The 26,124-nt window shown below is 43.5% G+C and overlaps 2 protein-coding genes across 2 annotated transcripts in view; one reads left to right on the forward strand and one right to left on the reverse strand.

The window, feature by feature from the left end:
- AKAP13 (A-kinase anchoring protein 13) overlaps positions 1 to 9,109 on the reverse strand; it is a 322,839-nt gene extending 313,730 nt beyond the window's left edge. The window contains exon 1 of the mRNA XM_045067346.1: positions 8,869 to 9,109. The gene's annotated coding sequence lies outside the window, so the exon portion shown is untranslated. The remainder of the gene's footprint in view (positions 1 to 8,868) is intronic.
- LOC123388111 (basic salivary proline-rich protein 2-like) lies at positions 8,264 to 9,139 on the forward strand. The gene has a single exon (XM_045067220.1). The coding sequence runs from the start codon at positions 8,264 to 8,266 to the stop codon at positions 9,137 to 9,139; it is 876 nt and encodes a 291-aa protein (XP_044923155.1).
- Positions 9,140 to 26,124: the final 16,985 nt, after the last annotated feature.

Here is a 26,124-nt window from a genome sequence, read left to right on the forward strand (position 1 = left end):
CCAAAATCAGACATCAATAAAGAAGAAAAAATAAATGATCGTCCCAAAAGATGCAGAGAAAGCCTTTGGTAACATTCAATATCCATTTATGATAAAAAGTCTCCACAAACTAGAAACAGGTAAGAACGTCAACTTAATAAAGGACACATTAAAAAAAACTAACTATAAATACAGGCATATGTTGTTTTATCTTACTTCACAGATACTGCATTGTTTACAAACTGAAGGTTTGTGGCCACCCTGCATCGAGCCAAGTCTCTCAGAGCCACTTTTCCAACAGCATTTTCTTCACTTTGTGTCTTTGTCACATTTTCGTAAATCTTGCAGTAATATTTCAAACTTGTGCATTGTGATTGTATGTGATTGGTGATTACAAATCACTGAAAACTCAGATTACGGTCAATATTTTTTAGCAATCAAAAATTTCTAATTAGGGTATGTACATTTTTAAAAACAGAATGCTTTTAAACACTTAATAGACTACAGTATATACATAGCTTTTACATGTAATAGAAAACCAAAAAATTGGGACGACTGGGTGGTTCATTTGTGCGTCTGCCTTTGGCTTAGGGTCGTGATCCCAGGGTACTGGGACTGGGTCCCACGCCAGGTTCCTTGTTCAGCAGGGAGCCCTCTCCCTCTGCCCACCACTTCCCCTGCTTGTGCGCATGCTCGCTCTCAATCTCTCTCTCTCTGACAAATAAAATCTTTAAAAAAAAAAAATTAATCTAAAAAATTAATTTGACTTGCTTTACTATGATACACACTATTTCAGTGGTCTGGAACTGAACCCACATTCTCTCTAGAGTACGCCTATAACAGATTTATGGTGAAATACTGAATGTTTTCTGCTCCCCAACATGAGGAAAGGATGTCCACTTTTTTTTTTTTTTTTTTTTTTTTTTAGGATGTCCACTTTTAAAACTCCTACTCAGCATCATACTGGGGGTCCTAGCCAGTTCAATAAAGCAAGAAATAAAAAACATACAAACTGAAAAGGAAAAAATCAAACTACCTATATTTGCTGATGATACTATTATCCATGTAGAAGATCTCAAGGAGTCTACAAAAAGGCTTCTAGAACTAAAACTGAGCCTAGCAAGGTCATAAGATACAAGGCTGGCATATGAAATTCAATCCCATTTCTATATACTAGCAATGAACAACTAGAAATTGAAATTTTAGAAGCATCATTTACAACAGCACCAGAAAACATGATACATTTATGAATCTTATAAAACATATGCAAAGACCCAATTACTGAAAAACACAAATGAAAATATCGAAAAACAGTCTGGGGATATACCATATTCATGGCTCAATACGTCAATTCTCCCAATTTACAGATTCAATGCAATGCCAATCAAAAATCCCTGCAAGATTACAGAGATCAACAAGCTCATTCTAAAATGTACCTGGGAAGGCAAATCAACTAGAACACTCAAAAACATTTCTGAAAAAGTAACACAATTACAGAAACCACATGACCTGATTTCAAGACTTACTATAACCTACAGTAATCAACAGTGTGGTAATGGTGAAATGACTCAGATCAACGTAACACAACACAGAATCTAAAACAGACCCACGGGTATATATGACCAACTGACTTTCAACAAAGGTAATACAATGGAGAAAGTCTTTCCAAACAGCGGGGCTGGGGCACCTGGCTGGCTGTCGATTAAGCGTCCAACACTTGATTTCAGCTCAGGTCATGATCTCAGGGTCATGAGATGGTGTCCCGTACAGGGCTTCGTACTCTGTACGAAGTGGGAGGGAGTCTGCTTGAGAGTCTCTCATTCCTTGCCCTCTGACCCTTCCTCCACTCGCACACATGCTCTCTCAAACAAGAAAATAAAATCCTTAAAAAAAAAAAAAAAAGTTGCTGGAACTACTATTCATCTAAAAGCAAAAAAATAGATCTCAATCCATACCTTGAGCCATTTAGAAAAATTAACTCAAAGTGAATCATAAACCTAAATGTAAAATTTTAAAGTATAAAACTCCTGGGAGAAAGTACATGGAAAGTCTTTTTGTTTAGGACAGGCAAAGACTTCTCAGATATTACACCAAAAACATGATCATAAAAGAAAAAAAACTTCATTATCGTAAGTAAGAACTGCTCTTCATAAGACATTAAGAGAAAAAAAAGATAAGCCACAGAACAGGAGAAAGTATTTGCAAACAATAATCACATATCTAATTCTAGAATATATATGCAGAACTCTCAGGGAGCCTGATGGCCCAGTCAGTTTAGCATTCAACTCTTGGTTTTGGCTCAGGTGATCTCAGGGTGGTGAGATCAAGCCCTGCATGGGGCTCTTTGAGTCTGCTTAAGACTGTCTCTCACTCTGCCCCTCCCTTTCCTCACCCCCTCCCCCAAGCCCTGCTCTCACGCTCTCTCGAAAGAACTTTCAAAACTCAATAATAAAGCAAACAATTCAGTATTTTAATGAGTAAAAGATTTGAGCAGACACATTACCAAAGAATGGCAAATAATCACATGAAAGGATGCTTAACATCACTAGTCACCAGGCAAATGGGGGAAAAAGCAAAACAGCCTACATTATGTATGAGTATGAGTCCATTTGCATGACATTTTCAAAAGGCAAAAAACCATGGAGAAAGAAAACAGATCAATAGTGTCTGGGTCTGAGAGTCAAAAATGGGTTGACTACAGAGGAGTTTAGAAGAATTTGGTTTGGGAGATAAAGGAACCATTCCATACATATCTTCACTGAAATAGTGGTTATGTGAATATATCTGTCAAAACTCACAGAATGCTACTAATTTTTACTGCGTATAAATTATACATTAAAATGAGAAAATAAAGGCTAAAGAGACAACAATGTACTGAGTAAATCCTTATTTTGCCCTGGTTAAAAAATTCTGAAACCAACTATAAAAAGAGATTTGCAAGATAAATGGGAAAAGTTGAATCTGCACTGAATGCTGCTGCTACTTTTCTTAGATGTAACCACTGCACTTGGTTATGTAAAAACACAAAGATCAGCAAACGTTTTCTGTAAAAGTCCAGACAGTAAATAATGTGTGGCTTTGTGGGCAACTACTCTACTGTTGCTGCAGCACCAAATCAGCCACACACAAATGAGCACTGCGATGTCCCAATAAAACTTTATTCACAAAATGAGGCAGTAGGGGCGCCTGGGTGGCTCAGTGGGTTAAAGCCTCTGCTTTCAGCTCAGGTCATGATCCCAGGGTCCTGGGATCGAGCCCCGCATCGGGCTCTCTGCTCAGCAGGGAGCCTGCTTCCTCCTCTCTCTCTGTCTGCCTCTCTGCCTACTTGTGATCTCTGTCTGTCAAATAAATAAATCTTAAAAAAAAAAAAATTGAGGCAGTAGGCCAGATTTGGCCTGAGGGCTATAGTTTGAGGACCCCTCATGTAGACAAAACTACAGAAAGCAGACTAGGGGCTGCCTATAGTGAGGCAAGCAATGCAGTGAGGGTTGAGGGGAGAAACTGGCCAGAGTTGCAAGGGAATTTTTCTGGAATGATGGAAATGCTCCCTACTTTGATTTTGCTGTTACCTACATGGATACACCTGACAAAACTCATCAAATGCTATATGCTTAAAATGGGCACATTTTATCATATAAATAGTATTTCAATAAACTTGATTTATTTTAAAAGTGTACTCTTTCCAGGTGATAACATCAATATTGTGAAAAAACCTCACCTGTGGAGCCAGAATTATTGGAGTTCAAATTTTAATTTAAGACCTATGTGATCACTATAAAATCACTTTGGGGGCTGTTTCCCCATACTTGAACAGCTTAGTAATGCCTGCCTTGTATCTTTTTTTTTTTCCCCAAAATTAAATAAGAAGTGTAGGTAAGACACAGAGTGTAACATCTGGCACAGATAAGGCACACTCCCGATCTGAGTAAACCAATTTAAAAAAATTATTTTAGAAAATGAGTCAGTAAACACCAGACAACTAAACTAGCTTGTTTTGTACTCTCAAAATATTCTGACATTCTTTGTTTGCTGTTTATTGTGGTTTAACCTGACTTCAAGAACTGGCATCTACCGTCAGTTCCTGTGATTTCACAGTAACTTGGGTCTAACAGCAAGCACTGTGAACTGAAATTTCTTTAGAGTTTAGAAAAGTACTCCATGACAAATATGTAATAAAAGGAAAACGGAGAAGAGCCAAGGTAAAACATATCAATTTTCCCAAGCAAGGAGAATGACAATAATTATAGCATATTTTAATTATCTTTTATTAAAAAAGAAAGAAAGAAAAACCGACATAATTGGATGTTTTTCTCATTTCAACCAGGATTTGAATTTTCCCCAAACCAGCAGTCAACCAATAAATTTACAAAATGGCTTAGCACTGGTATGGTATTTTACCTTATTTGTTTCTCATAACAGTAGTAAGTGATAAGAGATGATTAATATTAAATTTGTTTTTAGTTTACAAGGATCTTATGTTTGAGACAGACTAAGTGGCTTGCTCAAGGACACACAGTCAATAAATGGCAAAGTCTGATTGTGAAGTCAGACATGTGGCTCCATACCACCTGTTTTTAGTAGAGATCACCATCAGAGAATCATCTTGGGTTCTATGAAATTCTTTACATAACTCCTACGTGCTTTTCCCTAACTTAACATCTTTACTTGTCTAAAAGGGAAATTAACTACCATGTGACATACCTACTCAATATCTAACCATTCAGGAATAACTGGCCATTTTAGATGGTGGGGCTATGGCAAAATACAGGCTTATGATACTATCAGAAGTGAAAATTCAAAAGCATGGTTTCCACAAGAAGAGCCTACAGAGTGACATAAATGGTTAATTCCTCACAGTTCCTCCTTTTTCCCACCCCAATACCCACATCACAGAAACATACCGATATCCACATTTTCCAGGCTCTGAACAGAGCTCTGAAGAGGTAAAAAGGGAAATCAACCACTGCTCCACATAAATATTCATACAATCACGGGTATCACAAGAGCAGGTGGTCTATCCTCCCAGCACGGGCTAACAAAACGGGTTATCTGTTCATCTTCTCTTTATTATGCCCCAATCAACCCACAGGTGGATTTCAAGATCATAAATGGGAGGACCTATGAAGGAAATAAAAATTCCTTCCACTAACATCTCCCCCCACCCCCCACCTCATTTACAGTGGTAAGACAAGCGGACAAGGACTCAGGAGCACAGCTTCCAAGTGGACCCTGTCCCCATCAGTAATAACCGAATCTATTCAAGTGCACATAAGTATTAACTTTAAAAGAAAGGCTTATCCAAAAGTCCAAATGTATTCATCTAGCTTTGTCAGGTATGTTTTCTCTTCCATCTGTGAGTCAAATCAGATAAAATTTTTAAAGGTTTACTATATAACCCTCCATGTCTAACTTTGTATTCTCATTTTATAAGAAGACTAATGGAAACATGAGATTCAATACACAGAAATGTCCTGATTACAGGTTCGAGAATCTATCTTTTCTATTTGGTACTCTAAGTAGTATAAACTGAATTGGTATAACAGATTTAAATCACTGCTTCCTTCCGCAAGCGGTGGCACCTTCAAAGGTGTTAGCTTGAAGGGGAAGTGAGCAATTTGCTAACATGACTGAACTGTGCTAACACTGAATTAACCCCCAGTCTAGGTCTATCTTAAATGAATTTGAAAAATGTAGTAATAATCCCTATCAATTATTTTTCAAGACTGAAGTAAAATAAGGTACAAAAGCTGGAACTGACTAAATAACTTGGATATCCTATTGCAAGTGTTGAAAACAATCCATCTCTCACCATTTCCTAAACACTATAAATGCATAGTCATACCCTACCAAGCTACTCCGCAAATTCCACTCAAACACCTGTTAAGGTCAATGAGAAGGTAACAGTTTCTATTAACATTCAGTTCAACTAGCTCCTTAAAAAAAAAAAAAAAAAGAAAAGAAAAAATTCATTCAACTGAAGACACTCAATTCTCAAAAGGATTCCTTCTTTATGAAAGAAATAGCTAAACCACTAAACTCAGAAGCATCAGACTTTTAAAACTGCTTCAAATCATATAAAAAGTTATCAAAATTATTATCGCTACAGCTACAGGTAAAAAGGACCTACTTAATGTCTGTCACACTATTAAGTACCTCACATGGTTTCAGTTATTCTAAAGAACCCTGCACGTATGGTACTACACCTTTTGGAAGGACACAGAAGCTCCGTGGCTCCCAACTAGTCAATGGAAGTGTGGGGATCAGAACTCAAATGTACCCAGCTACAAAAAAATGTGTATTCTTCAAAACTGGGCTACCTCTCCACTTCATGAAAGAAGACAGAGATATGAAATGATTTGTCCGGCAGTCTTAATCATTTCATCAGAAAATGGAGAAAATTAAATGAGAACCACATTGTGAAAACACACAGAGCTCTATTTAAACTTCAATTCTTTTCAAGGGGTAATTAACAGATAAAAAGAAAGGTTTGAAATCCTTTTAAAGTCAACTAAAGGGCGCCTGGGTGGCTCAGTGGGTTAAGCCGCTGCCTTCGGCTCAGGTCATGATCTCAGGGTGCTGGGATCGAGTCCCGCATCGGGCTCTCTGCTCAGCAGGGAGCCTGCTTCCCTTCCTCTCTCTCTGCCTGCCTCTCTGCCTACTTGTGATCTCTCTCTGTCAAATAAATAAATAAAATCTTTAAAAAAAAAAAAAAAAAAAAAAATAAAGTCAACTAAATTTCATCACAGACCTGCACGTGAACTGTCATTCTGGACAAGTTCCCAGAGTCGGTGGTTCTGCATGCACTATCCCTAGCTTAGTACAAAACACGTCACCAATTTCAAACGTGTACCACCTACACTGCGTTAAGAGTCCTTCCAGGCAAAGAGGGGACAAAACTAAGAAATAAGGCCCATCACGGCCCTCAGAGAGTTAAGGGACTAGAGGAGGAGTCCATTTATACTACGTATACAGTTACCCTCAGTCAGGCAGATAAATGAAGTGTGTGAGAAATCCTAAAACAACAGTATGTATAACATGGTTTCACAGCTCAGAGAAGGAAAGCAACTGGCCTGTCAGGCTTTGTTGTCAGTTCTATTTGTTTACATTAAGTCGCTCCCTGACAACCCTTCCAACCTCTGCCAACCTTCATCCACAGGATCATCCCACACAGGCATACCCAACTGCACAACCAGGAAGAAAAGCTGTAAGGGCAAGAACCGTGACTCCTAAAAGTGACCTTGCTGTCACAGTTTAAAAGTACAGCGCTTATGCCATAAAGACATTTTTCTTTAGCCTCATCAGGTGAAGAAAGTTGGTTTTTCAAAGCAAAACAAGGCCAACCCAACCAGCAAAACCCAGGAACACTTCCCCGCATTACTCATTTCACACGAGAAATCAATCAAACTGACACAGAGAGTATTTCTCAAATTTTTCTTTTTAATTTAAGAGAGGGCAACGGGATATGAAAAACGGGTATTAACACCTTCGGGTCATTCTGTTCCACTACCAACTTGACACTTAAGCTAGTTTCACTTGGGGGTCTTCAACATCATAAGCCAAGTGAATCAAATTCACTAGAATCGAACCCCAACCTGACAAGACTTGTGTTTCATGCAGCCTGAAAATCTCCCAAGACCCAGCAACACAAGAACCAGAACAGGAATTCATCTCAGCTGATCTTAACGTCTTTACAAACTTGCAAAAAATCATCTTTCAAAAACTGCACGCAGCCGTTTGTTCTGACCTGGGCGATCCAACGGCTTAGAAAAACAGAATAAGATGCTTCTTCAGAAAACAGAAGGGGGTGTATTGGAATAAGAAAAACACACACACACACACACACACACACTGTTTTTTCCTTTAGTTGTATATGCCTGAGGCAATAAACTCCAAAAATAACTTCACCCAGGAGTGTAAAAGCTGAGAACGAACACCAAAATATTACTCAATCCAACTTTCATTGTGAATTCCTCAGTGCACAGTAACGCTTAAAAACTTAAACTGATGAAATCATTTTGCTGTTAAAAACTACGTATTTCAAAAAAACAAAACAACAACAACAACAAAAAACACCCAAAAGTAAAAAAAAAAAAAAAAAAAAAAAAAAAAAAAAAAAAAATCCGTCTATCCTGTCTCCTGGGGAAGAAAAATTGAGGGTTTTCCCCCATTTTCTTTTCAACTTCTCATATTGGTTGACTTTGCAAAAATAAATAAATAAATAAATAGTATAAGTAAGCCCCCCCCCCAAAAAAAGTTTTGTTAATGTTTTGTTTGGTCTCAAAGTATGGCTGCACTTGAACTCGGTGGAGGGCTGAGCCCGCTGCACAGTCCCAGCGCGGGGCCCCTACGGCGGCGCGGCCCCGACCCGCGCGGCCGGAGATGGGCGCGGAAGGCGCCCCCCGAAGGCGGGCGCGGCCCGGAGTGTTTACCGTCCGCGTCGGCCCGGGGGAGCCGCTCCCTCGCGTCCCGAGCACTTGTTCGCGGAGCCCAGCAACAGGAGGGACCCTCGAAGGGGCCGCGGCTCCCGGCGCCGGGGGAGTCGTCTTCGCCCGAGGGGCCCCCCGCGGCCGCGGCCGCGCCCCCCGCGCCGGGAGCGGCGGCGACCCCGAAGCCGGGCGGCGGGAGCTGGGAGGCGCGCCGCGGCGGCGGAGCAGACAATGAGCGAGGGGGCGACAAGGGGGAGGAGGGGGCCGCGGGGCGCCCCCCACCGCCGCCCCTTCATCCCCGCCCGCCCCCTCCTGGCCCCGCGGCCCCGCCCCCCTCCCGGCGCTGGTCCCGGCCGCGGCCCCCAGGAGCGGCCGCAGGAGGAGGGGCCCGCGCGCCTCGCCCGCGACCCCTCCCCAAATCACAGAACTTCCCCCAACTCCGCCAACTAAGTTGCGCTCTCACCGTGCGGCGCCCGGGGCTCTCCCGCGGGCCCAGCCGGAGCAGCTCCGCACCGTCGCCACCGAGAAGGACAATAGGCAGCCGCTCACCCGGCGGCGGCGACGGCTTGAGGCAGCGGCGGCCGAGGCAACGAGCGGGCACGGCGATCTCAGCGGAGCCCAGAAGCTTCGCCGCGGCTGCTCCGGCTCCGCGCTGGCCCCGCACACAGCCCAACCCGCCGCGCATGCGCCACAAGCCGCTCGGGCACGGGCGGGGCACTTGGGGAGGGCGGTAACGCCTACGAGCCCTCCCGTGAGTAAGCGCGGAGACAGGGGCCGCGAGCTGGGATTGCACTACAGAGCTGCCCATCACGTTCCGGGAGGCCAATAGGAAGGCATCTGGGCGGTGCGTTCAGGTTGCTAAGGAAGGCTGAGGTTGCCTGCCGCCGCTGTGCCGCCGCAAAGTGATCCGAGTGGGGTGGCTGGCGGAGGTTTCGCAGGAAAATGCCCACCCACCCTCTCCTCTCCGCCCTGTCTCCGGAAACCGCCCTGCCTCTGTATGCCGATGCTTACCTGACTGTAGCAGTTATCACACACGTACTGAAATGATTTACTCTTCCACTTCCACGTGCAATTCGAAAGTGGGGTTTAGTCTTCTGTGAGTCATTGTTAGGTATCCAACAAGTGTCTTAGGTGGATGTATCACTGGATGCAAGGATGGCTCTCTGGCGGCATCAAGATTTTGACAGGGGGGCGCCTGGGTGGCTCAGTGGGTTAAGCCGCTGCCTTCGGCTCAGGTCATGATCTCAGGTCCTGGGATCGAGCCCCACATCGAGCTCTCTGCTCTGCGGGGAGCCTGCTTCCTCCTCTCTGCCAGCCTCTCTGCCTACTTGTGATCTCTGTCTGTCAAATAAATAAATAAAATCTTTTTTAAAAAAATAAATAAAATTTAAAAAAAAAAAGAAAAGAAAAGATTTTGACAGGGCATTCCGTGAACTTGTGGCTACTCGATCACAATCTACCAGATGCAAAGGACCTCAGAAATCATCCGGTGGCTTCTGAGAAACGAAAAGTGGTCCACTGGGTCAATGCAACTTCTTCATTTTGATAGGCGTGTGTCTGTGTGTGTGTGTTTCCGTGTGTATTTCACTGTGTGCTAGGAGGAAAAATGCCTGTCACAACAGACCATTATTTCATTGATGTTATCTCTTAGATCAAATAGAAAGCTATTTAAAAATGAATCTAATTAAAGAAGAATATTAAGTAAAAAATGACACTTTATCTTGAGTTGAAGAACGTGCAAATTGGTAGTGATTGAAGTCAAAACAGTGGTTACCTAGGAGTAGAAGGATTATTGGGCAAGGAGGAGCAGGAGGGGTGCTGGAAGTGTTCTGTATTTTGATCTAGATGGTGGATAACAAAGTTATAAAATATATGAAAATTCACCCAGCTGTACACTTAAGATTAAGTACACTTTGCACAGTTTAGACCTATATTTTTTATGTTCGTTTCAAAAATACTGGTATAGAATATGGCAAAAGGAAGGGAGGGAGGGAGAAAGAGAGAGAAAGGAAGGAAGAAAGGGGGGGAGGGAGAGAGGAAGGGAGGAAGAGGCAGTAAACATGACTCTTTGAAAACCCTAATCCAGGCAAGCTCACCTCCAAGGACTGAATACCTGAGAGAAGGGGTATTGTGAATATTTACTGTGTGTATCAGTCACTTCCGATGTGGGGAGGCTTTAAGTCTTTGAACTGCTCCTAGTCTTGAGCTGCAATTTGCTTCCCTGCAAGTGGACCTGGTTCTCACATATATTTTCCTAGTTCACCCTCACAGAATGAAAGACCAAGGCCAAACATTCCCAGCGCTTCACGTGAAATTCTTTTCCAACCATTCCATCGTGCTGCCCACCCTCCTCGACACTCACTCTAATCTGTCCTTGCCAAAATTTGAAAGAGGGTGTAGAGAAAGGATTCTCCTAGATCCTAGCCCTGATCGTGCCACAAAGGAGCCCACCATGAACAGGCCATTTCTCAAGAAACTCCGTCTCCTGGAAAGCAAGGGAGCTAACCAAGAAAATCACTTCAAGTGTCATATGTGATAAGCCCAGGGTCTTCTCCTAGAGCCTGGCTGCTCTGTTACAAAGGCAAGAGCAAATAAATGTTACCATGTCATCTTTTTAGTGACTGCTGACAATATCATTCCCTGTTCCCTGCCTCGGCAGAATTTACACCTTTCCCGCGGGCTGCACGCTGCATCCAGGGGTCGGGAGCCCCGCACTTTTCAAAATTTACTGTGCTACAAACCACCTGTGCGATTTTGTTAAACGTGGATTCTGACTCAGTAGGTCTGAGGTGGGATCTGGAATTCTGCCTATCTAACAAGCTCCCAGGGGATGCTGATGCTGCTGGTCTGGGACCCTACTTTGAGAAGCAAGCATCTTCTCTAAATTTTCTAGACAGCTGAGTTCTGCATCTTCTTTGGGAAGCCCTGAGGAAACATCCTTGGTACCCTATCTACAATAAAGCATTCTCCACTAGTTCCTCTCATTCATACGACTCAGAATGTTCCATAGCATGTATCCCAGTCTGAAAATAGCTTATTTGCGTGTGTTTATTTTTCTCCCCCCATTATAATGTAAGCTCTCCGGAGTCTGTTTACCCGCCCCCCTTCCTTTGCATCTATCATAGTGCCTGTGGGAACAGGAAGAACTCAAAAGATCTGCATGAGTGAATTTGTACTGACCAAGCTATTGCGAGGGGTCCTCAAACTGGGTGCCCCAATACTAAAGATTCATTCTTCCAAAGTACACCAAATATCTCCACCCAATGTGCCCCATTTCATCAATAAATTGATGTAGTGTTTAGCAATTTCCTCACTTTCCTTGAGTAACTTTATAAGCCAAAAAAGATGCCAGAGCCTTATAAAACACTGGAAGGAGTCTATTATCTCTGTATTATCTGTCCAGTTGACTTACGTCTTTTCTTAACTTTGAAAATTAAACTGCCTGTTGTTTTACCGGCAAAAATACATTTCTTTAGGAACAGCACAGAATTGCAATTTAAGGCACACACGCTACAAGAGAACCACAGGCAAGTTGCACGATGAAGGACAGGAATGCTCTTTTGTAGAGAAGAGGGAGCAGGGGAAGGCTATTATAAACAAAAAGTCCCATGGAGTAAACTGACAGTTCAAAGTATCGTGGCTTTTCATTGCCTGACTTGTGACAGCCTCGCATTGGCTGAGCTGTTGCCAGGAGAGGAGGAAACCCTTCCTCCTCCCGCTAGGATAGTAGAGTGTGTCCCTGTCTGGGCAAGGTCTGGCTCTTCCTATTGGAGCTGCAATTGACAAGGAGGGGTAGAGCCTAAGGGCTCCCCCTGCCTACCCCTTGACTCCATTCTAAGTGAGGTTTCCTTTTATTAATTTTCACACTCTCTGATGGGTTTATACAGGTTCTAATAACTAAAACCATAACAAGGATAAATTCCATTTTACAGAGAGTCCTTGGTAATGCCACAGTGAGGGAAAAACAAAATTAATCCAGTCATAAAAACATGAATTTCTCTTGAGACCATGGTTTCTAAATTGTCTGCTTGTGTAAAAAAAGAAAGCACTAGAACAGACTTTTCTCATGGCTGTTCTTTCACAGTGGAGGACATTTTAATGTTTTTGTGATATAAGTAGTACCCTAATGTTGCTTTGAGGTAATGACCACTTCTGGCCCCTTGGGTAGGGTGAAACCCACAACCCAATTCCATGGCTTCAGCTTGTGATCAGACCTGAACCAGTCCATGCATTATATACACAGCCAACACTTATAGTTCAGAGTTGGGCACTTGACCCCAAACACACCAATGAAGGACAATAGGAGTAAATTCTACCCTCTCTTTGAACTGACAGGGTAGCTGATTTCGTTTTTCTCAAGTGGTACTTGGAAGGATATGCTTGTCAGCCATCTTGTCACCGTGAGGAAAGAATCTCTTCCCATGGAGCCAGCACTGTGGAAAGGTAGAGAAATGAAGAAAAACAATGTCTAGATGACATTGATTGAACTGCTGAATCTAGCAATATCTGAAGCTAGAACAACACATAGACTTTTCTCACCTGTAAACCAATAAAGCCAGCCAGAGTGGAAGTTTCTGTCAGCATCCACAAGAGTTGTAGGTACCACAACACCCATGAGCTAATTATCACTGGTCTACTCCCTGACTGGTTTCTCAATTCAATTAGCGAGTAGATTAGCTATTGAAAGTTTGTTGTGTGCCATGGCTCAGGCTTGGTCTTGGGATTAGAGATGAAGAACATGGTTCTTGCCTTTAAGGAGCTCGCAGTCAAGTGAGGAAAGGGGGCAAGCAAACCAGCAAGGAATCAGAAGTTTAAGTGCCCTCAGAGAAGCAAATTCAGGGTTCTGGAGACACAGAGAGAAGAACTTCTGCTTATGGAGTGAAAGTTCAAGGGAGCCACTGGGAGAATGCAACGGTAAAGCCCCATCTTGGTGGACAATCAGCTGGGTAATGAATGGGAGGGTAGTACAGGAGGCTGGGGTGTGTGTGCATAGGTAGCAGAGGACATTCCCAGAAAAGGAAGAGCGAATCCAAAGACATGGGGGTATCAGGAAAACATCACACATAGGAAACCGGAGAGGGAAGGAGCAGAAGGTAAAGCTGAAGGAAGTTAGCCAAAGCCGGCTGATGAAGGAGTACATCCTTTATTCTCAAAGGCCAAGAGGAATCTTCAAAGATTTTAAGCAGGGCACCTGGGTGGCTCAGTGGGTTAAGCCTCTGCCTTCGGCTCAGGTCATGATCTCAGGGTCTTGGGATCAAGCCCTGCATCGGGCTCTCTGCTCAGTGGGGAACCTGCTTCCCTCTCTCTCTGCCTGCCTCTCTGCCTACTGGTGACCTCTCTGTCAAATAAATAAATAGAATCCTTTAAAAAAAAAGATTTTAATTAACAAAACAATGATAAGAACAGACTTTCATCTTAGAAAGGTCACCCTAAGTACTCAGTGCTTGAGGGTGAGGATGGGGACAAGGAACTCTCTGAGAGAAATCTGGCTCCAAGTTAGAAGTTTTACAGTCCAGAACTAAGTGTTCACTTCCTGGTGGGGAGAGGGAAGCTTCCTCTCTCAATGTCAAGCCCAACGCTGTCTAACGTATGGTGAGCTGTGTATGTGATTTAAAATTTCTAGGAACCACATTTTTAAAAAGTAAAACAGACGGATGAAATGAATTTTAATGATATCTTATTCAACCAAATACATCACAAGTATTCTCATTTTAATGTGTGATCCATTAAATGTTATTAATGAGGTATTTTACGTTCTTTTTTATTGTGCTCAATCTTCAAAATAATCCAGTGTGTATAATCCACTTACAGCACACCTCAGATCGGACCTGCCACATTTCAAATGCTCGAAAGCCGCACGTATGGCTGGTGGGCTATGGTACCAGACAGTGTGGGTTAGGTTGATTAATTCACGTATAGAGTCTCCATTTGGGAATTGGTTCTAAACCACAACATGTGCCTGGGGCCATAATTCCCCCACTGTGACTTATTGTATTACCTCATTTATTTTATTATTTTTTTAAGATTTTATTTATTTGCTTGACAGACAGAGATCACAAGCAGGCAGAGAGGCAGGCAGAGAGAGAGGGGGAAGCAGGGTCTCCATGAAGCAGAGAGCCCGATATGGGGCTCGATCCCAGGACCCTGGGATCCTGACCCGAGCCTAAGGCAGAGGCTTTAACCCACTGAGCCACCCAGGCACCCCTACCTCATTTATTTTGCACAATGCTGGGCTGGCACTATTATCACCCTTCTAGAAGTCACCCAGGCTTAGAGAGACTAAGTAATGTGCTCCAAATCACATAGCTATGGCTTGGCAGAGCTTATCTTCCAGGGGTTGATGCCTGAGAAAAAGTTACTAAATCCTAGAATGGCACACTTGGGTTCTCTCACCTGCTCCCCCCATTTAGAATTGTAAGATCTCAGCCTATCAACAGAGTGGGTGCTTAGGAAAGAGCTGTTTAAGCAACCGATCCCTTGTTCAGAACATATGCCTATCACACAGTTCAGAAATTCTGCAGGTAGGAACTAAACAACATTGAAAAAACAACACTTACAAGTTGAATTACAGATAAATGCATAGCAAATGGCATTTATCATTACGATTATTGCCATGTTAGACAATATTAACATTTTTAGGGAACTTAATGTGCATTTATTGCAAATAGTCCTCTAAAAAGGCTTTTGCTGGTTTACATCCCAGCTCTTAGGGTGTCAGAGTGCCTCACCTCTCTGACTTAAGTTCTTCTTGTGCTAGGAAGACCAGGGTTTCAAGTGCCTGGCTGGCTCGGTGGGTGGGAACATGTGGCTCTTGCTCTCAGGGTCACGAGTTCGAGCCCCATGTTAGGTATAGAAATTATTTAAATAAATAAACAGGAAGGAAGGAAGAAAGGAAGGCAGGCAGGCAGCCCAGAGCTGTAGATACAGCCAGCTTTTAATACAACCCAGAATTTAGATAAATTCTGGGTTTAAATCAAATTATTTGTAAAGTGATCACTCCTACCCATTAGCCACAGGATGGCAAATTCATAGAACGACATTTGCATAAACCTTATCACTTTGCCTGGCACAGAGTGCACTCCAACTTTAAATCCCTCCTCTACTTCTCCCTCTACAGACAATGACACTCCAGGAATAGATTTGATGATGAAAAAAAAAAAAAAAGTGCTGTTAGGGAAATTCAGGGAAACGTGTACCCTACTGCAATTATAATTCAAAATTTCCAGCAAACAGTGCATATTGCTGTGCACTGACCTCTCCAGTAGATGTGGCAGCCACATAGTCTGCCCCAAAGAGTTTCCCAGGCTTTACTTAATATACGCCAGATGCCCTGCTAAGTGATAGAACAATTTAATTTCTGAAACCTTGCTTTTCCCTATAATGACCCTTCCAATAATAGATTTGCTTGAAGGCTGCTCATGGGTTCAAGTTAAGCTTCTAAAGTCATTACATGTCCAATGGTAGGAGAGTTAAGGGCTGTCAGATTGATGTAAGGGACAGAATTACTAAGGTCTCAGGATTATGGGACCACCGTGGCCTCGAAAGAAGTTATGGCCATATTTCTCAGTCTGGAGTAAAGGAGATTTAATTTTAGGGATATAATAAAGTTCAGAGACTCCCTCCCCATCACTGGAAAGGAAAGCCAGAGGCACTTTTCGGGGTAACATTATTTTGATTTGGTTAGGGTTGGTTTGGTGTTTACTTTGAACATGGTTTCCAGTTTGGGGAAGGTGGAGACTGTTATTCTGATTCCAGAGAGATTTATGGGCTGGCTCAAGAACCACACATTTCATCCTATTGCTTTTCTCTTTATGCGCAGCCTTTTCCAGTTTATTCAGCTGCTCTTATAATTATCCCCAATTATTTATAATGGTAGGCTTTTGAAGCTGGCGTTAGAGAAACATCATGTTTTTTGAACCCTTAAACAGCATTTAATAGAAATGGAGGCCAGCAAATCATGTGAAGCCCAAACTTGGGTTTGCTTGGGCAGATTTTTTTTTAAATTTTGTTTTCATCTTTAATACACTATCATCCCCACAAATTACATGGAGTTTGCAATATTAAAAGGGAAATTTTCATTTGCACACAACTGTTACCAATAACTACAGTTTCAGATCAGCGTCAACCAGCTTTTTTTTTTTTTTTTAAGATTTTATTTATTTATTTGACAGAGATCACAAGTAGTCAGGCAGGCAGGGAGAGAGAAGAGGAAGCAGGTTCTCTGTGGAGCCCAAGGTGGGGCTTGATCCCAGGACCCTGGGATCCTGACCCAAGCCGAAGGCAGAGGCTTTAACCCACTGAGCCACCCAGATGTCACAGCTTTCTTTCTTTCTTTTTTTTTTTTTAATAGAACAAACATACCATTTGTACTTTTTCATGATTTTAGGTCTTATGGTATATAGATTCTCGGATACTAAAGTACTTCAGGAAAGAGCTGGGCAATTCGGTTATGATTGAGTTAGACCCTTATTTTCTTCCCTGCTTCTTGTTATCCAATGTATAGTTCCCATTCAAACTTCACCAGTTTTCCCCATAAGACAAGTTGTCTTTGCAGAAGTGCTGATTTTTTTCCGTCGAGGATCTGATGAAGGCTCATGCTTTGCATTTATTAGTAATGACTTGTTACACTCCTTTAATTTAGAAAGTTTTCCCACCTTTTTTTTTTTCACTTTTACTTTTTGTCTTCGATGACCTTGACTTATTTGACCTTATTTAGGTCAATTGTTTTTTAATTTATTGCAAATGTGAATTTTATTTTATTGCCCCCCCCTTGGTAGACGCAGGTTAAAAAAATTTTTTTTTCAAGAATACTATCTAAGTGATGTTATATCCTTGTTGCATCACATCACAAGGGTCTGTTGGCTCATATTAAACCAATTTCTTTTAAAATGCTACCCTTCTTGAAGGGTGCCTATCTGGCTTAGTCTGAAGAGCATTCGATTCTTGATCTCAGGATTGTGAGTTCAAGCCCCATGTTGAGTGTAGAGATTAGTTAAAAAAAAAATAAAGTGCTACCCTTGGAAACATTAGTTTCTGGAACTATTCCTTAGAAAAAGAAATGGTTTAAGAGAATATAAAAAATACATTATATTCTATATCCCTGTCCTCTTGAGGATTCACTGAGCATACATCCAGTATATTCTAAGACTCTGAGAAGTCCTGCTTTAAAAAAAAAACTGTTTAGCTTTGTTTAGTCCTATATCTAGCAAACTTATTTGATTATGAAACCGATTTTTCTTAGAAAATACACTGATATCTTGTATTGCACTAAAGACTCATTTTGAGAAACAGTGCCTGAATCCATTCTGTTCAACCTCCAGAAAGAACAGTATAGGTGTAGTTGATTCTGAAACATCATTTACTATCTATGCATTGTTATGGATGGAATGTTTTTGCCCCCTAAAGCCCATATGTTGAAGCCCCAAGTCCCACTGTGATGATACCAGGAGGTGGGCCTTTGGGAGGTAATTATGTTTAGATGGGGTCATGAGGATGGAGCCCTCCTTTCTCTGCTCTGTGAGGATACAGTGAAAAGTGATCATTTGCTAGCCAGGAAGAGGACCCTCACGAAGAACCAATTCTTCTAGCACCTTGATCTTGGACTTTCAAGCCTCCAGAAGTGCAAAAATGAATGTCTGTTGTTTAAGCCACCCAGTCAGCAGGGTTTTGTTACAGCAGCCTGACCTGACTAATACACCCATGCTGTCAACATTTCAGAGTCAAGAGAGGAAAACAGATGCTTCGGGAATCTCATCTCCAGCCTCATGGGATCACTCTTGTGAGATTTCAACCTGCGTTCCCACCGGCCATAAGCACCCTTCCCCTGGAGAGTCTGCTGAACCACAGAACTTGGTTCCCAAAGGGAGATCTTCTCTCCCTCCTTTGCCCCAGCTCCTGCTCTCCCGCCTGCTCAGTCCACCCAGTCCCTTCCAACAGTCTGTTCTGCTTTTTCTTCGTTCTGCCACGATCGCTTTTTACCAACCCAGACCAGCCTTTCCTTTCCTGCTCTTCTTGTGTTCATTTGACCAACTTCTGACAGAGGGACTACAATCATCCCCCCCCCCACCCCCATCAGCTTCCCTGCTTCTAAAACTTCCCAACCAGTCCATATTTCTCTCTGCTACAGGATGATTCTCCTCGAGTAAGCCCTACCTGTCCCTTCCCTGTCCAAAAAGCTTTAGTGGCTCCCCACCTCTCCCCGAACACTACTAAAGACCGTAGCAGGGAATCCAAAAGTAATTGACTTGTATTGTCCACGTGCGCAAAAAACATTAAACTTCTTCTCTACCTAAACGCAAATCCATGCACAAAGCCTCTAACTTCCCACACGTTAAACAGGTAGGGCTTCCACTTCCAAGAACATCGGATCCGAGTGCCTACTCTTCTGTTCGCCAGGAAGCCTTTCACTGTCTAATCCTCCTGCTTAATATCATTTATGTGTTTCAGTCATTTCTGGAATTTTATTTTATCACTGATGCTCTCTGTCTTACATCTTTAGTCCTTATCCTCTGCTCAAGCTTGCCCAAGTTTTTCCTATCCTCAAAATAAATAAATAAAGCTGCTGACCCAGATACACGCCCAAGACGTTGGGCCCTCTCTGTTCTGACCTTCACCGTCATGCTTTTGAGCCTGGTAGCCGTTGATTCCACTTCCCCGTCCTCTGCCCTCAGCTTTATCTAGGTAAAATGTGCATGCAATAGCTACATCCATTTTTAAGTGCATGATCCAATGAGTGAGTGAGAGAATTTAGATGAAGCCCTTGAGAACATTACCCGGCCCCCAGGAAGAATGTGACAAATGTGGGCTCTTATTGCTTTAACCACATGAGTGACTGCCAGATCTTTATCAAGAGCTCAAGGCACCTTACCTAGTATTTGAGGCACTAATTCTCCTTTATGGACTGCCCAGTCAACTCCCAATACCTTAAACATATATGTTCAAACACAGTATCTTCGTATTCGTTAAGACTCTTTTGGTTCACTGGCTCAAGAAAAAAAAAAAAGGAAAATTTAAGTCTGGAGATAGATTTCTGGCAAATGCCCCAGTGGTACCATTAGGAATCTGTCTCTCTCCACCACCTTCTTTGTCTCTCACCATCTCCCTCTATTGGTTCTGCTGTCCTCTGTCTTGGTTTCTTTCTCTGAAAGCTCTTCTGTCATAGTGACAATATAACCACGAGAAGCTAGACTCCTGTTCTATTAGCTTTGTGTCTCAGTAAAATGAGAGTTTCTGCATCCCTCTACTTTCATCAAACGTCTCAGAACTCTCTTTCATTGGCCAGATTTTGATCACTTGTCCAAACCTGCATCAACAGTGGTGACACCATGGCACCACAGGGAGGTCGTCGAAGAAGACTGAGCTCCCCATAATCCTCATCATCTTCCCATTTTTGATGATCTCTCAATCTGACAATGCATTGTGCAAACACAGCTTAAAATTCCACCATCCCCCCCCAGTATATTAGCATTCATAGAAAATACTATGGAAATTTATGGACTCAGCCCTCCTTGCCTGGGAGACGAATTATTCTGATTAGTTAGACCTGGGTGACGTGTCCTCCCACTGAACCGAAGGTGGTGCCGGTTACACCGGAGCCACATGAGTTGAAACTGTGGGAAGGCGTGTGTGTTGAGAGGAAAACTGAAGTAAAGTGGTCAGAGGCAGGTGGGAAGCAGATTTCGCTGGAAAGGCGAAATCAACAGATGTCTATCTTAATCACCTTCCTTTCCGAATCCATTCTTTTTCCCATGCCCCATCCTTCACTAAAGGTGACCATTTGGGCTGAAATCTGCAAGTCACCTCTAGCACCTCCCTCTGCCCTGCCCTAAACATCCAGACTCATGTCAAGTTCTTCTGACTCTCAGGATTCACATGCCCAGAACATGTCCTCTGGTTTCTTCTTTCTTGTCGCTGTTGATGTGGTCGTCTCTACACCTAATCCCCACCCACTGCCTCTCCGCAGGCTAATTCCACAAGGCTGAAAAGCCAGCTCAAGCACGCCACCTCTGTGAAGCTCCCAGTCTGGAAAGAGTCAGATTAGTCACCACCTCACAGTGAGGTGGTTCTGGGTCTTACTTCTTTTGGGGAGCTGCTTTCACAAATGTGTCAACCTACCTCTGACCCAAGACCTTTGGAGCTTAGGAAGCCTTGGAAACAGGTGCGGCCTGGATGCTAGCCTTCACGCCCCTCCCCTCTCTGTCCTCCAGCTACCCATTGTCTTCCCTTTGCACAAAGCAAGCTCCTAACAAATGCCAAAACTGCCTACCCGTAGAAACCCCTTCATCCAGAACTGGACCTTAGAAAATGTTTTTAAAACATCACATCTCTGCCCCAATTTGTGAAACTTTATTGAAGTTTATGAAAGAACTATTTGATTTTGTTTTCTCTCCTCTTTCTGGCTTCAGTTTGGATTTGGTGGATCTCCATCCCGTTCGCTTGAGGCGGCCCTCTGTTGAGGCACTTAAATGTGGACATACCGACCTCAGTGGGTGTATAATTCCCAGCTGAGCAACAACTGGAGGTTTGGCCTCTGGGTACACTGGGGACAAAACTTGTGACACAGGACCCTGTTTCGCTGGGGGTAATTTCAGCTGATCTCTTGGAGTAGGTATCCAATCTGTTCGGAAATCTGGGTTATTCTCTTTGTTTTTCTCTTGAAGTTCCTCGTCTCTCTCTTTTCATTTTTAGTATAACACTACTTCCTGATTTTCTGCATTAAGTATTCAGTGATGGAAAGACAACAGCTGTATAAAACACACACACACACACACACACACAAGAGACAGATTTTAAAAGTCAGCCCGAACCAGTCTCACTTTGGCAGGTTTGCCAAATCAGAGAGGAGCCTTCAAAATAACTCTTGGGTTGGGACCCTGGCCTGTGTGTGCTGACAGTTATGCATTCCAGTTTGTCATCTGTCCCCAACTTGCCTTCCCAAATGCTTCTACTGAGCTATGCCCACTTATCACCTGCTTAGTATGTGACACTTTATCTGCCAAGACAAACGCCGTTAATAGAAAATCCTCCCAGTGACTGAGGGTAGTACAGGATTACAACACAGAAAGTTTGGGCTTTTTTCTCCTAATCCACTTTCCAAGTGTGCTTTCCAGATCATCCCTGCTGCTAGCGTTGGAGGGATTTTTATTATACGTGGGCGTGTTGCGTTTAGGTTACAGAGACAAAGCCTCAGATGAATGGGTCCTGATTGGTACGACACACTGCTCTTGAAACTTCCAAACCCTGACAGTACATTTGATCAAAAGAAGTGACAGTGATTAAAAACAAATGTTCCGAAATGTCATGGAGCTACCAAGTATGAGGTCATCAATCAGACTTTCAGGGCACATCCATAGATTTCTCACCATCAGAATGGTTTCTTTTCTTTTTTTTTTTTTTTTAATTACACAAACTCAACGCGTTTGAAAGTGAGACGCTGACAGCTTTGGTTAGGGACGGGAATGGACGGCAAGTGCTGGGACACCTTAACGGGCAGATTCTATAGCTATAAACTGATTCTGCTAGTAAATTTCAGGGCTGCATGACAGCCCGCTGCTGTCTCACGCCTCACAGACTTCTGAGGACATGTGTTTTTGGGAAGGAAGATTTGGTAAAAATAAAAATCTCCAAAGTCCCGTTCCTGTTCAAAGAACCCTGGCTTTGGTCCTGCAGGTAAAAAAGGAACCTTTTGATAGGGTCTTAGAGTCAATATTCCCATTCATGTCCAATGCTGCTACCACCGCCACCACCAAATGAACACCAAATCCCATCAAGCATGTGGTTCTTTGAGATTTTATTCATTTATTTGAGAGAGAGAGAGCACAGGCAGAGGGAGCAGCAGAGGCAGAAGGAGAAGCAGACTCCCTGCTGAGTAGGGAGCCTGAGGCAGGGCTTGATCACGGGACCCTGGGAGATCATGACCAGAGCCATAGGCAGATGCTTAACGAACTGAGCCACCCCGGTGCCCCGTTCTTGGTCAGTTTTATTTTCTGAAGGTGTATCTTGCTCTTTTCTGTGGGGAAAGGGTGTGGACATGGGACAGTGTCATGAATTTCTGAAAACAAATCAAATCTGTGGACAGAAATTGTGTCATGGCAATTTAAAAATCAAAAAACCAAAAAAACTCCAGGCATGTTTCCCTCCTGCATGGAATGCTTCAAAGACTCCCCCACATATTTCACTTTAAAGTCCAAATTTTGGGGCGCCTGTATGGCTCAGTCTCAAGCATCCAGCTCTTGATTTCAGCTCAGGCCATGATCTCAGGGTCCTAAGATTGAACCTTGTCTCGTACTCAGCAAGGAGCCTCCTTGTCCCTCTCCCTCTACTCCTCCCCTGACTCATTGTCTCCCTGTCTCTCAAACAAATAGATAAAATCTTTAAAAAAATAAATAAAATAAAGTCCAAATTTCATAGCTTAGCTCCCCAGGCCCTTGGCAGTCCGACCTCTACCCACCTTGCCAGCCTCTGACAGGGCCCTACCCCACACAATCCCTATGCCCTGAGGGTGGGACCCAATGGTGATCGCACTCTCTATGCCCAGGCACCTGCTGTCCCCTGTGCAGGCAGATCCAGTCCTTCCCTTCCTCCTCCACCAGGTCTACTGCTACGTGTCCTTTCAGACTCTCACCAGCCCCCAGTTCCCTCCATGCCTTACTCTACCCCAGCTCACCTCACACAACTCAAGCCGTTCTGGAGAATTCCATTCAGGTCCTCTTTCGGGGATATGCTTGGCACTGGGGTTGCCCTTACAGATCACAGCAATAGCCTTATTTGTCTGGTTTCCCCTAGAAACAGAGACTCACCATTCCTCTCTATAACCCCCAGCTCCTTCCTGGTTCTGTCCTTCATATCGAACTGTGTCTAATAATTTTTATTGAGTCAAAGAATAATTGAACTGCTCATTCTGTTTCTGGAACACGGAGCATCCTGGAATGTCCAGCGCCTTTCTGATCAATAAGACCTATGTTAGGAAAAACAGATGACCCAGGGCTCTCAAAAGGACTTGACAATACACAGAGAAGAGCAGGTCACCTAGGAGATTGGGTGACCAAAACATGGCCATGACCCAAACACTGTCCAGGGAACGTTCACATGCTTTTTCTTATGTAATCCTCCCAACAACTTTCCAGAGTAAGTCCTATTTTCTTCACTGCTTCAGATGAATAAGCTGTTCAAATCCCAGTCATCCAGGAAGCAGTAGAGCTAGGATTCCTTTCCAGATCTTAACGAGGCTAAAATCCCCTATTTCCACACAGCAGGGACACATAACTCCTCTTTCTTTCTCTGGGAGGATCTGGGTGAGGCAAACATTTCCCCCTCAGTGCTCTCTTTTGAAAGAAAGAAATGCAGATTTTTGAGACTCATAGGAGGCTAGGTGTGTCTGGGGTTGGGACACAAGGTTGGACACCCGCTGAATCCTGAGTTCCCTTGCAAAGTTCTGATTCCGAGAAAGAAGCAGACCTGGAGGTACAGGGATAAAAGGCAGAGTACAGGGAATAGAACTGATGGTATTGTAGGGCGCCTGGGTGGCTCAGACGGTTAAGCATCTGCCTTCGAGTTGGGTCGTGATCCTGGGGTCCTGGGATCGAGTCCCACATCGGGCTTCCTGCTTGGCGGGGAGCCTGCTTTTCCCTCTCCCTTGGCTTCTCCCCCTGCTTGTGCTCTTTCACGCTCTCTCTCTGTCTCTCAAATAAATAAATAAAATCTTAAAAAAAAAAAAAAGAATTGAGGGTGTTGTAATAGCCTTGTAGGTGACAGACACTAGCTACACCTGTGGGGACCACAACATCACATGAAAACTCATCCAGCCACTGCACTGTCCACCTGAAACAAAGGTAGCATCGTGTGTCAACTACACTTCAATTAAAAAAAGAAGGGTGTGGGGCGCCTGGGTGGCTCAGTGGGTTAAAGCCTCTGCTTTTGGCCTAGGTCATGATCCCAGGGTCCTGGGATTGAGCTGTGCATCGGGCTCTCTGCTCAGCGGGGAGCCTGCTTCCTCCTCTCTCTGCCCGCCTCTCTGCCTACTTGTGATCTCTGTCAAATAGATAAATAAAATCTTCAAAAAAAAAGAAAGGTGGCACTGGACACAATGGGGACAAAAATCAAGGACAACCTGGAACAAGCCTTTCTCTTTTTGTTTGCGTCTCTACAAATGCCTGCCCTTGTTTTTAGAAGGACATGCGGTCATTGTATTGACATTTTATTTCTGGCTAGTTCACATCTCGGATGTTGTTTAATAATACAAACACATCGGGACGCCTGGGTGGCTCAGTGGGTTGAGCGGCTGCCTTCGGCTCAGGTCATGATCCCAGCGTCCTGGGATCGAGTCCCACATCGGGCTCCTTGCTCTGCAGGGAGCCTGCTTCTCCCTCTGCCTCTGCCTGCCTCTCTGTCTGCCTGTGCTCGCTCGCGCTCGCTCTCTCTCTGACAAATAAATAAATAAAATCTTAAAAAAAAATTAAAAAAAAATAATACAAACACATCGTGCCTTCATTTGGAGGCACCTTTCCTGAGGCCCCGGGGACAGTGAAGAGCAGGTTCCTCCGACGTGACTAGAGGACATCGAGGTTTACTCTACGACCCGCCCAGATTGTGTCTCTCGGGCCCGGCTAGAACTGCCCTTTCTCCCCAGGGCAGTCCACTCCGGGCGTCTGCAGTTTGTGAAACCAGCTGCACCTTGGCAAGCCCTGGCCTGGGATTAACTTGGCAGGAGATTATTCTGAGGCTTCTCTGACTCATAACTTTGGGGCTAACACTGAGCACCAAACCCCAGCCCTGCCCTTTTTGCTTTTTCTCTGTGCTGATTCACACTGGGTTGGGATTTTATTGTCAGCAGTCATGATTGTGCATGGGTGGGTTTTAAAGATGACATGAGGCCAAGTCTAGGCTTCTCCAAGCTTTGTTATTGACTGTTTCATATTTCTTAATTTAAAAGGGGAAGGGAGGAAAGAAGGAAGGAAGGGAGGAGAGAAGGTGGGGAGGAAGAAAGAAAAAATGAAAGAAAGAAATGTTCCCTTAAGCCAAGCTGGAACCTGTTCTCTTCCACCCTGTGTATTTCTTACCAGCCCTTGGAAAGCTTTGTCCTTGGTCTAGTTCAAAAGAGAGAAAGCCAAGCATAGAAAGAAAAAAAAAATATATATATATATATATATTTGGAGTAGTCACATCTGAATCATTGTGTGATGGCTACCAAATTGATTAACCTCTTTGAACCTTTCCTCATCAGTGGAAGACCCGTAACTATATTTACCTTGTAGTGCTGGCACAATGGTTAGGAATATTGTAAACAGTGTGCGTGGCACATTAGAAAGCATTTCATAAATGGCAAATACAATAGTTCTAGCTAGTTTTATTAAGAGACCCTTGGAAGCAGTAAGGTGGCCGCTTTCACAGAGCAGACAACAAAGGTTACATTTCAGCCCTCTTGGGGTATGGCAGGTTGTATGCTCCCCTTAAAGGGGCTTGGGGTGTTTCTAGTGTCATGGCGGTTGGGCCTCAGAGACTGACTCAACCTGAGAATACCCAAAGCAATCAGTACAGGAGTGAATTAGATAATCCATAGGAGTCAGTTCCTGGAGGAAAACAGTAGAAATTGGGGATAAAGAGATCTGTTGGGCTCAGGGGCCAGTAGTTCTTCCATTTATTGTTGGAATCATCTTGTCCAAGTGGCTAAATCAGTATGACTTGGTTCTCTTATCTGTATCTATCTCTGAGGATTGGAAGA

The sequence above is a fragment of the Mustela putorius genome, unplaced genomic scaffold, assembly GCF_011764305.1.
Source record: "Mustela putorius furo isolate JIRA1106 unplaced genomic scaffold, ASM1176430v1.1 tig00003875_pilon_pilon_pilon, whole genome shotgun sequence".
In the NCBI taxonomy this organism is placed as follows: domain Eukaryota; kingdom Metazoa; phylum Chordata; class Mammalia; order Carnivora; family Mustelidae; genus Mustela; species Mustela putorius.